General features: G+C 39.6%; 1 protein-coding gene across 4 annotated transcripts in view; it reads right to left on the bottom strand.

The window, feature by feature from the left end:
* The window catches only part of LOC145440511 (isoleucine--tRNA ligase, mitochondrial-like), a 227,074-nt gene that overhangs the window by 134,815 nt on the left and 79,859 nt on the right, over positions 1-12,400 (bottom strand). Inside the window, exons 3-12 of one of the 4 annotated variants that reach the window (XM_080318136.1) lie at positions 11,832-12,031; positions 11,630-11,767; positions 10,462-10,663; positions 9,190-9,398; positions 8,245-8,470; positions 6,955-7,037; positions 6,751-6,897; positions 5,996-6,118; positions 5,532-5,720; positions 2,748-4,139 (exon numbers count right to left, since the gene is read on the bottom strand). The exons of the other annotated variants lie outside the window; for them this stretch is intronic. Of the exons in view, the coding sequence (XP_080174262.1) occupies positions 3,681-4,139; positions 5,532-5,720; positions 5,996-6,118; positions 6,751-6,897; positions 6,955-7,037; positions 8,245-8,470; positions 9,190-9,398; positions 10,462-10,663; positions 11,630-11,767; positions 11,832-12,031 (1,976 nt within the window). The 3' untranslated portion in view covers positions 2,748-3,680. Of the gene's footprint in view, positions 1-2,747; positions 4,140-5,531; positions 5,721-5,995; positions 6,119-6,750; positions 6,898-6,954; positions 7,038-8,244; positions 8,471-9,189; positions 9,399-10,461; positions 10,664-11,629; positions 11,768-11,831; positions 12,032-12,400 lie in introns of those variants that run through there. 4 annotated transcript variants of the gene reach the window in all.

The raw sequence follows: 12,400 nt of genomic DNA on the forward strand, positions 1-12,400 counted from the left end.
ATTAGGATTGGACATGGACTTGAATAAGAAAAAGTTATGGATTAGGATCATCTCTGGTGGATGATTGTCACTAGCAGGCCAAGCAGATAACCCCACATTTCAGACAAAACATTTTCCATGTTATTATTACCATTAAAAAACCCAGTGATACAATAATTATACCATTCTGCTTGTAAAGATAGAATAAGTTATAAACTGATAACGGTTGATACAGCAGTTAATATTAATAAGTTCATACACAAAAAATGAATGATTTCATATTATGCAGCAAGTACAAACTTACACTGTCGTTAAAAGTTGAGTATCAGCACCATTGTAGCCAAGTGCAAAGTTGTTCTTTGTGAGTGCTGATCTCGCGGAGTCGAAGGCAAATTCATAACCCCCAAGCCAGCCTTCGTAGCTAAACGAATACCCGATTGAATCGACAATATTCTTCTATATACTATGATGAACCATACCCGAACACAGTGGAACCTGTCAATGTCGGGCCAGCAAAATTGAAGTCTGTGTTCAGATTCATGTTTGTATAGTCACATTTGTACGCTGTCTTCAAAGTCGCCGACTTTTTACTAGAAATAAAGACATTCATAAGTACGTTATTGCACAATTTAACCTTGTTGGTATTCGGTTACCCGGTGCTTGGAGAAACCGAGGAACAGAACGTCACTTTTGATCCTTTCAGCAACTGATCTTCAATTGCCACCTCCGTAGAGAGCGTGTTATCAGTCGACCACTTCTCAGTGAATGTCAGACCCCTGGATGGTTTCTTGTATTTTGTTTCTAGGCTGGCTGCAATCCTTCCTGTATCGTGAGATGACGCGCCTTTTGTTGTGAATTCCTGTCATGGATTCAAATATCTCAAGCCTTAGCAGCATGCACATTGCACACGGGAACGAAATGTAATTAAAGCTAAAGAGCCACTCATGCAGTTCAGGCTGAATAAGCAGGAAAACGGAAAATTTCCAATCTCCACACATAAGATAAATATTCAAATGAGCTTAGAAGTATCCCACAACAGCAAATTCTGCTCAATGAAAAACAATATGTTACAATAAATATCATAACTCACCACTCCGGAAGCAGATTTGGTCTTAAGATCCAATTTCGCAAATCCATAATCTGAAACAAGCAGTTTTGAGTTATAAATTATACTACGCACGCAATCGCCGATTATACACTCACTGTAGCCTTTATCAAACAAATCCTTGGCCGACTTTCCAAGATCGCCGTACGATGGTGGTACCTTCGACATTCTGATTGGTTATTATATAATGATTTTGAACAAAAATGTGAATTTCTGAAATGTAACAGCATACGTAAGTCACCAAGGGAAAGACACTTTGACAGTAACAGCCCAATGGCCCTGTATACCCGGAGAGGGCATAGAGAATATCACAATCAACCGAAACACCGCCCATCGGTGCAAACGTTGTATAAGCAAACGTGAACAGGACAAGTTGTAACACCAGCCGCACCAGCAAGTGGCGACCTCTTTTTGTCCTAAGCTACACTCCGCTGAGCCGTGTTACGTCAGTTCCCCAGCAGACTTGTACGAACTACCGGATTTTTAAAATGCACCACTAGAAATAGAACCTCTCACTTTTAAAAACTCACAACTGCAACTAAAACTAAAATACAGCTGACTACAGGCATATCTGATAATACGAGTTCTTGCAAATGACAAATATTCGAGACGGAATCGACGTAACTGGATTTCGAGTTTGAAATGATAGGAGTTTCGATGACATTGTTAGTAGTGATGACTCCGAGCTGCAAGAACATCACACATCAGAAAGCAGGTATCACGATTCACACCTAACGACCAAACATGTTTTTGTTGTTGTTCTATAACTAAAATTTGTTTTAATGAGCAACTAATATATACCTATACTGCAACTATACCTATACAAAATAACAGTAGTTAGTTGACCACCAACTAACTAGATTGGTAGCTTTTGTACAATTCTGATCCTTAAACTTCATTATCACTCGGCTGAATCACGAGTATAATTACAAGTTCTATATTTTCATCCACTCAGACACAAAATGTACCAACTGTGTAATGCGAGACTCACACCCAGATTTATGTCTGCCGGTTTGATGAAATGATTCTTCTTTTGTTATTCCCAAGCTTTCAAAGCTCCGCTTCTTTATAAGATGAATAATATGATCAACAATGTTCAATGCGATACACAAAACAAAATGCGATGTAATGAAAATATAGAAGGAAGTCGAAATGCGATAGGTATAGTGTATGTAAAGTAGGCCTATAGGCCGTACTCCTGTTTCGGGGTAATCAAATAATCGATTCTGTCTACTCGCACTGTATAATCGCAGGGTTTTGTTTGCAGACTACTTCACCAGTTTTTGAAGCCAAACTACTACCTATTAAGATTTTGAAAAGTAGAATATTGCTTTTAGGTGGAATTCCATCTAATGAAGTGAGAATGTCATTCCATTATCACAGTAATTGGATATAATCTCGGAAATCTGGCTGTGACAAAGCTGCCGCCAGTGGTTGACTGGTCGGCGCCGCCTCGTCTCATTATATTTCTTCTGACTATAAGTGCTTATATTCGGATCTATCGATACCTGCTTCTAATTTAACCTTCACAGTTTAACATTAAATAACGTTTCTGCAGTTGCTATGGTATTTAGTGCTACAAAGCCTTGCTACGACGAAAACATCAAGCTCAGAAAGTCAATCAACTATCACGCTGCCTTTAAAATCAACTGATCAACATATTGATAAGAATATATCTGCATTTGTTAGATTTCTTAGAACGCACAAAATTATGTCAAAAATCGCATTCATACAAATATATATCGAAACGATAGAAATATATATTAAAAGTAAATCATCAAGAATAGGTAGTATTCGGAAAGCAGCATCAATGATATGCTAAGATAAACGACATTGAACGTTAGTAAGCAGTAGCAAGCTAGTATTAAGGATCTGTACTATAAGACACATTCTTATCAAAAGGTTATACGAGCAAGCAAAAAAGCATCACATGGTCTCATGAAATGAGGATATTAAAAACAGCTGCAAGCCCACATGACCACTATCGACCTGGACACATCCATAGCGATAGAATCGTATGCAGAAAAAAAGGATAACGAAATTGCAGAAACCGACACGTTGTCCGAATCACACAAGGTGCTATGCGCACGTGGAAACGTGATATTTTGATAACACTGGGAAGTACACCATCATGAGGGCTGTTCGAAAATAGCTTTTTCTCAAATTCTACTGGCTACTTGATAGAATTGTTAGGTTATGTCAAAAGTAGCGCTGCAAATCAAATTTGGCTCAATACTAACCTGTATAATAATCATTGCAATTGGAGGATCAAGTTTTGGATTTATTAAATATAAAACTGGCTAGTGGCTACCCTATGACATATTTAGGTTGTCTAGTAAACTATGCACATCAAATTATCTCGATTCGAAATCGCAGAAGCGGAGTTACTGGAGACGAAAATTTTGGATTTGAAAAGATAGTATTTACGGTGGCTAGTTTATAGTATATAATAATAAAAGAATTTGCCGCTGTAAACACTATTTGTTCATATCCCAAATTTTTGACTCCAGCCTAACAATTTTATCGAGTAGCCTGTAGAATTTGAAAAAAAGTTAATTTTGAACAGCCCTAACCTTCACACTGTGCGAATGCACTTTCATGCAATACGAATCGATAACTTGACAGATTCAGAATCACATTTGGACTTGATTTCGACAGGAACGACTGCTTTGTAACGTAGCATTTTACACACGTCACCTTCAGTCTCGCAATAATACAGAATGCTTTCTACACACAGATTAACCGATTGGATATACTGACTTCGCTTTGTTATATCAGTAACAGGAAAGGTAATTTCAGTTTCAGAATCTTTACCAAACGATCCGTTCGACACCAAATAATATTCATCGCTATCGTTGCATCGACAGCTTACTTGCCAAGATGACGGAGCATCCCAATTGAGATGGAGGTCGCCGTAAGAAAGACAAAACGATACTGATTGACTTTCCGAGCACCGTATCAAGCCTAGAACTGTCGTTGGTGTTATGTCTCCAGTCAGCAATTTGACACGGTCGGTTGCCGTTGATTCTGATTTCGCAGCCAAACGAAGAGAAAACTGAAGAAGAAATGGATACATAAGCAAATGGGAATAATAGAGGAGATCTACGGCATTGGCGCTGTCGACAAGATAGCGTAATGGTGGATCGTCTGGCTGCTTGGTTGGTAGGTCGTGGGCTCATTCCACAGCCGGGTCAGACCAAACTACTGGTCAATTATACTGGTATCCGTGGCTTCCCCGCTTGGCGCCCAGCATTACCAGGATGCATGGAGTGATGGTGCAAGACTTACAAAGCCTTACAGGGCTACATCTGCACCTTCCTTGTCCAGCGGCATATGAAAATCATGCATTCATGGTATGCATATGCACAGATCGAGTGTATGTATATCATGAGTCGGTGTACATGCCGCAAAATATCAAGGACAAAAATATACAACGTCCTATTCCTGTCACTGAGTATATTTCCGAAACCTGTAACTATTTCGTCTAGTTGCGAAGACGCACCTTATAATTAAGGAAGTAACCACATCCAATTAACTACTAACAGTAGGCGACCTCTCGACCAAATCTACATTATGAAACTACTTGAGTAATTTATAGACCCTCATTCTCTACTCCACCTGAAGTACTACTACACATCTTGGTAATCGTTACTTCAACTTGTAACTGAGTAGAAATTTATGGCGCTACTTCTACATCTACTCAAGCACCAACGCTTAATTCTTTGACAACCTCTACAAGTCTACATGCTTCCGAGGACCATCGGCAAGACTATGAGTTTGGTTCATGGGCAGAACTCCTATGAACAAAGATTAGAATGGGGGACTTCCGCAAACAGTACTTTGCAGACTTGCTAAGCCTATCTAGCAGGGTTGTAACGTAACGGAAGTCACAAGGCTCCGAGTCACTAGTCAATCTCACTTTTATAGTGTTGTCTCGAGTCAAGTCGAGTCATTTTCATTTCACCACCGAGTCAAGTCCGAGTCCAAGTCAAATAATAGAGGGTAGAGTCCAAGTCATTATGTGCACTGTTCAGGTTAATCCGGTACCACCCACTTATTTCAATTCTGCTCGAGTTATATAGAATGGCTAGCATTCATCAGGACTTAAAAGTTTCTGGCCCTATTTTCCAAGTATCAGATCTGATAGACTAAATACCAATAATGTTGCGACTTTACTATTCTTCAAAGTTACAATGAAATGTCTGTATTTGCCGTTCTAGTCTCGAGTCATATGACTTGCCAGGTCATCAAAAAATCGCGACTCGAGTTATTACAACCCTGCTATCTAGCAAACCATCTTCCATAACGTTTTGAAAACGTTAGCGTCATCAGCCTCTACTAATAGCCACCGGTTTACAAGTTTTCCAGTCAAGAGTTATCAGTAGGGCGTTGTGTCACAGTCCATATTCGCCGTAGGTTGAAAGGAACATTTCAACAGCCTACTCACTGTCGTAACGCTGGCGTCATCCAACGACACAACTTTGACTTCATGGTTGTTGGTATCAGCCACGTACAAACGCTTGCATAAGGGATCAATGGAGAGCCCGCTCGGTTCGCGGAAATACGAGTTCCCATTCCCATCGTTCATACCTTTCAGTGTTACACAAGATTTCTTCTTTGGATCCACGATTTTAATCTGTTTGATCGCATGGCAGAAGAAATTCATGAGATAGTGAGTGGACAGGAAAATAAGTTAACAAATTATTAGAATCAGTGGTGTTTGATCACATTTGGGACTTGTCACGATGAATCTAGTGTTAATTCTTCATGACCGGGTCGGTACTTGTACAGAAAAATCAGAAATCTACAATGCTGGCACAAAACTTGACGTAAGAATAACGTAGAATCGAGTTTTAGCCAGATCTAGATGAGCAAACTTGATAATCGTGGTAATATTTATGTGAAATTCACCTTATGATTATAAGTGTCCGCAACATAAAGGACTTGCTTAACCGAATCCCACTGCACGCCGATTGGATGTTGAAGTTTCACATTTCTTCCTGTGCCATCCACATCCCCGTATGCGAATAGATTCTAAATTCAGTAAAAACATACAACCTCCAAAATCCAAACCGCCAACCTAATCTCTCACAATTGAACGGCATATTCATATCGAATTATACCCGAATATTTTCGGTAGACTCTCGTCAGGGTTAATTGGAAAGAACATTGTATATCAACAACCGTACCACCAATATGCATCGTTGTTATGACTCAAGTCCAAGTCATAGCGGTTATTTCTCCAGTTTTGAGTTAGTCTTGTTATAACCACTTTTTTATACGGTGCTTGGTGATATCGAATGCTCCACATCCACAATATACTAATTTTCCTCACTTTTAACAGTCTCGATTAACCAGTACTAATAAACGAAATAGCAATAGTGCCTTAACTTTACTATTCTTTGAATAACACTGAAATGTCGGACCTGGCCGTCTGAGTCTCGAGTCATACGACTTGGTCCGAGTCATGAGAAATGACTCCAGTGCAAGTCGAGTCAATACACAGATGAGCTCTAGTAAGCTTGAGAGGGTGAATCAAGGACGACGTGACGCAATAGTTGCTGATGGTTACCTCGGAGCAGTGAACCGAAGAATTGAGATATTTCAAATATGAATATACTATCCAACAGAAGCTCTGTACATCCAGGAGTCTTCAAATATCTTACCATCGGGTCGATATTGCCTCCTACCAGACCTTGCACCGTGCCGTTGCGTAACAGCATTTTCCTTATTGTACTACTTTCGCTATCGGCTATGTACAGTGCGTTGTTTGCGGCACAGTGAGTTAAACCACTGGGCTGTGCGAATCCGGCCTGTCATAAATTCATGTTAGCGGCAGCGGTAACAATAACATGCGACTACAAAGTTACTTTGTGAGGGTAAGCGTTGTTTCGATTTTCTTCCTTTCCACTTCCGGCGTATCTGATGCAGGTACCCATCTCTATCTCTGCGCCTGTTATTAGCAAATAACATTACATGTAAAGTCAAACAATACCGTCAAGCCAAGGTCATAGTGGGTTGAACGGACCACAATCTAAGATATCGTTCTAGATTGTCAAAAAAGGTAATTTTATAATTTGAGCAAGCTATGCTTATTCATGTTTGCGAGGGCATTACCGACCATAATACTCCATATCATAATATGATATTAACGCAGCCCGTAGATTACAATATTAGGAGTGTAGTCATGCACTTACTTTTGAAAAGCCATAGACAGGAAACTTTTTATTGAAGGTTATTTAATAATGGAGGTGTGGGGGTGAGTTGACGGTAAGTAGAGACATGGGTTTAGGATGAATTTTACATTGAATGCCTCGATATGCTTGAAATTTAAACTGTTTGCAGCAAAAATAATACAATACATCGCGTGGACAATTTACTTTTGATGACATTTAAAGTTATAAATGATGTGCAACTTCGTTCTGAAAGTTGATATTTCATATTTAGAAAAATTCATTCATGATGTCACTAGTTGATAGGTCTATTAGGGCTAAATGACGAACGATTGCTAATGCTGGAGTGTTTCATCTTGGACCCAGCGTGTCTCATGTTACCCTCACTCTGGGGTAAGTTGAGACGTTTGACCAACGATTTTGAAGCCATAAAAATCTGGGAGTATGTTGTTCAATACAACCCAAAACATACGTATGAATAGTAGAGATCACAGGCTTTCCATCGGTACCAAAATGGATGCTCAGAGAGCAATATTATTTGGCGGCGTTGAAACATCCAAAAAGTGTATCATCTTTGCCTTCTCTGCCCCTACATGCCTCTTATTTTATATGCTCTCAGAGGTCAAGGTAGGTGCCTGATTAGAAGACTATTCCCAGTCATTTCGATCCCCTCCTATCTTTTCATTATATCGCAATCGTCTGGTGTCTTTGAGTCTATGAGAATATCAATAAATTTTTCAAACACTTGAGTTTGATACAGAATTTTCGATGATTTTCAATTTTTCCAGACTTGTGAATCAATTTTCATCACACCTAATTTAAACTTTGATACAAAATAAATTCCGGTTTTGGACGTAGATTTGCAATATATCCTGGATTCGGACGTAGATTTGAAATAAATCTTGAATAAAACATGGATTCAATGCTAAAATCATGAACAGGATTTGGATTAAAAAAATATAAAATTCCTTCATCAACACATCAAACCTTTCTGGAAATCAGTGTTGTGCAGCGCCAAAGTCCAAATTTGATGACACCCCGACATCGCTATGTAGAGGAGTTTTCTGCCGTCGGGAACGCGTGGACTGCCGCCTACGACAACGTCCCAAGGCGAGCTGATCGGTTGGTCCAAGCCGTTTTTACCGCCTTCCAAGTCATTTCCTTGCACCCCCGTACCGCAAACCGTGATCACTTTTTTCACTAACAGGTCCACCTGAAAGGTATTGAAGCATACTGTTAGAATCAGACTCGTACAAACTACTACATTTTCAAAATGCGCAACTAGATCTAGAACTAGAACTGCTGGCTTTTCAAAACTAGCAACAAGAACTAGAAATAACAACCATTAAAAAGTTGCAAAAACTTACTCACAACTAATTAATAACTGATGATACATATAACTGAATTGCAAATTTGAGATAGAACCAGTGTTTCAAAAGGACAGGGTTTCGAGTTTGAAATGGGATTGGAAGGGGTTCCGACCCCGAAAACCCACCCCTGGCTACTCACGCCAAACGCGTGCATTTTTATAGTTGTTCTATACAAGTAATGCAACTAGAACTAGTCACTTTTCAACATTAACAACTAGAACAAGAAATAGAACTACTCAATTTTAAAAATCCTCAACTAAATCTAGAACTAGACCTAGTCCCTTTTTAACATTAGCAACTCGAACTCGAACTAGACGTACACACTTTTCAAAATCCCCAACTAGAACTAGAACTACTCACTTACTTTTACAATCCGCAACTAGAATAGAAATACTCATTTTCAAAATTGGCAACTAGAACTAGAACTAGTAAGTAGTTAGTTGACCATCAACTAGTAAGTAGTTAGTTGACCATCAACTAACTATACTGGTAGTTAGTACAAGTCTAGTTAAAATACATGTGTAAGTACAGCAATAGGAACACACAATGTCGGTTTCCAAACCTTTCGAACTGCGTGGTTGTTGCAGTCTGCGACAAAAATTGTGTTTCGCCCGTGCCAACAAACTCCTTGCGGCGAATTGAATCTTGCGGATTGGAAATCTCCGTCGACGAACCCAGATTTCGGGCCGCCGATCACTTCTGAAACATTCCCTCGTATGTCCGCAATCACAATACGATGATGACCACTGTCCGAGATAACAATTCTTTCGCCTGTAACATAAATATTTTTTGCAAACAACTAATTAGTTGGAGAGAAATGCTGGTAATCAAATTCTAGACCAGGGGCAGCCAACCACTGGCCCGCGAGAAGGTTTTGATTGGCCCCCGAGGTAATTGTCGAAATTAGTTATAAAACTTATAATATCAAAAAATACAATGCCAACCAAAGTTTGATCAGCCTGATCACGAACTTTGGAATGTTGACGAACAAAACATCAGTTCTGACAAATTCGAGTAGCCGGGGACCAGCCACATTTTTCGTAGATCTTTGTATATGGCCATAGAGTAGAATATTTCGCGGCAGATCTATTTGACTTGGGTATTTTTCTTAGCACTTCGCGTGATATATTGTCACTTAAATTCTTGCTTTTAGTTTTGGTGCCCCCTCCAGAAAATTAAAAATACCCACAACTTACAGAATCAAGTCTAATTATATTCGAAATTATGATAGAACGGGCGTCCAACATGCGACTTCGCGTCTGCACTCGCAGAAAGATCGTCGGCAATGACATCTATGCACAAAATGATGGACGCATAGGAGCCGAAATCTTCGAGATTGATTATGTCCAAGCGCTGAATAATATTATCCTTGCCAAATGAGCCAAGCGGTATACAGACGCAACCCACAATATATGCAAGTAACAATATTATTGACCGAATTCATTGTTTGGCTTTGAAAAATGATCACACTTTGCGCGAAAATGGTTGCACTCTCACTTTTCATGACATAATTGTTATCGATTTTGTTGATGCGTGGTCAGGTAAGTCTTGTTTTCACCCTTACCTAATCCTGTTCGCTCCTATCGGACAACTAAAAATGGTCATCAACATTCAATTGGCCCGCGCAATGGTTCGTAAATCTCATGTGGCCCTTTGGCCGAAAAGGTTGGCGACCCCTGGCCTTGGCGATATTTTCGAAACTAAATTAGGTTACCGTGATACAGCGACTATTTAGTAGAAAATTCTCCAAAACCTACAGTCTCCTTTGCAACAGAAGGATTGAAACAGTTGAAATTTTCTGACTAGTGATCTATTACTCAAAATCAATGGTTACCAGAGTCGTCTACAGCAAGTTTGCCAGGGAACTTCAAACAAAGATCATCGCTAGGACCGTCCGTTTCCTCCCAAGACTCCAGCGGATCGAGTATCAGCTCGTAATTAGTCATCTGACCGGACTGCTCATAGTATGACTTTGCTGATTCGACAAGCAGTTTCACCAGACCCATATGAGATTCTCCCGCCAGAGAAAACAGTACCTGTCAAATTTTGAAACAAATTCAAGCTTGTCACACAGCTGGTGAGATCGTATGTGATGATGTATGAAAGCCCGTGTGAGACAACGTAGGATTGTAATGACTCGACTTGAGTCAAACTTGAATCACAAATTTTTCGTTGGCTCGACTCAATCAATTAGTGTATCGGCATGACTTGTGCTCGAGTCATTGCGCACGACTCCACCAAATCCTATGGGACTCGACACATTCTATATGACCTGTTTAGAGTGAGAAAAATGAGTAGCCTATATTATGAATCCAAGGCATCCGCTATCACCCAAGATTTTTGCAGACGTGAGCTGAACCTGACTTGAGCTTGATACCGAGCATTAAACACTATGACTCAGACACGTTCCATTGCACCTTGACTCGAGTCAAAATATCAAGTCAAATTGACTTGCGAAGACTTGATTCACGAGTTTTTGATGACTCGACTTGAGTCTCATTTTCTCAAACACAGAAAATTATTCGGCTCGACTTATACTCGGCCAGGACGGCACTTCTTGGAGCCGGCGTTTAATAAAATGCCAATTTATAGTTAGAAAGATATATTTTTGATGTATCGTTATTGGCCGTTGACATAGTTTGTACACAAAAACTCGGCTCGTGTGCAGTAATGGGATTAAAAAATCAAACAGTTTGCACAGACAAACTTGGAAAGTCATCCGATAAAATGCAAGAACAATAAACTCCCAATAAGGGATGGAATGTCATAAATTAAAGTCGTTTAAAAATCCAAAATAGAACCGCATAAAACCTTTGATGATTCGATACCGTAGATCTAAGACCAGCGTAATTTGTAATTCCAAGGTTGTTAGTACTGCAAAGCAATCGTACATGCAAACGGACAAAATATCACAACAATTTTCACAAAGAACCAAGCGTGTAAGCTAATCCATAATCATCTGTCCGACGTTTTCGTTAAAATCAATAAAATGCACAGCCTACCTTTCCCGTAGGACTTATCAGTATCAACGTTGGCCAGCATTTAACACACAACTCATTCCAGACATTGATTTTCGAATCGTTTATCACGGGATGGCTGATTTCATACCGTTCGATCGCTTTCCTGATGTTTTCTTCAACCTTATAGAAATATCAACATTTCCAAGATGGCCAGCAACACTAGATATACAGCACGCATATTTACCTTTTCGTTGTTAAATTTAGCGGAATGAACGCCAACAATCAATAGGCCTTCGGAAACAGGTATTTCGGATTCTAACCGGTGTAACGCCGGCATGATATGTATGCAGTTGATACAGCAGTACGTGAAGAAATCCAACAGCACGAGCCGTCCGGAGAAATGGTCCAGATGCACGTCGGCATTGTGGTTGACATATTTCATTCCTGAAATAATAACGTCAGATACAGCATGAAAATGTAGCTGGAAACGTCTATGCTTTATAATGGTGGATACCGGTACCCCATTTTCCAGATGCTGCGATATGATTAATCGAGGCGTTAAGGGCTCCACATTGGAATTTAGTATCGAAACTATAATTCTAGTTCATAAATTAACTCTTAGTGGCAAGGAGCGTATAATTTCGGTTCTCGAAAAAAATCTCCCACTACTCGACTCGAATCATTAGAATTAGTACCCGAGTCACATTGGAGCACTCAAATCATTGTGCCCAGCCTTAGTTATGACAAGGGAAATTTTTTTGACCTGAAAAACAAAAGATTTTGACCTAAAAAATCAAAATTTTGACATTTTTT

The sequence above is a fragment of the Botryllus schlosseri genome, chromosome 6 (assembly GCF_051294905.1).
Source record: "Botryllus schlosseri isolate E-star chromosome 6, Bs_hap1, whole genome shotgun sequence".
Classification (NCBI taxonomy): domain Eukaryota; kingdom Metazoa; phylum Chordata; class Ascidiacea; order Stolidobranchia; family Styelidae; genus Botryllus; species Botryllus schlosseri.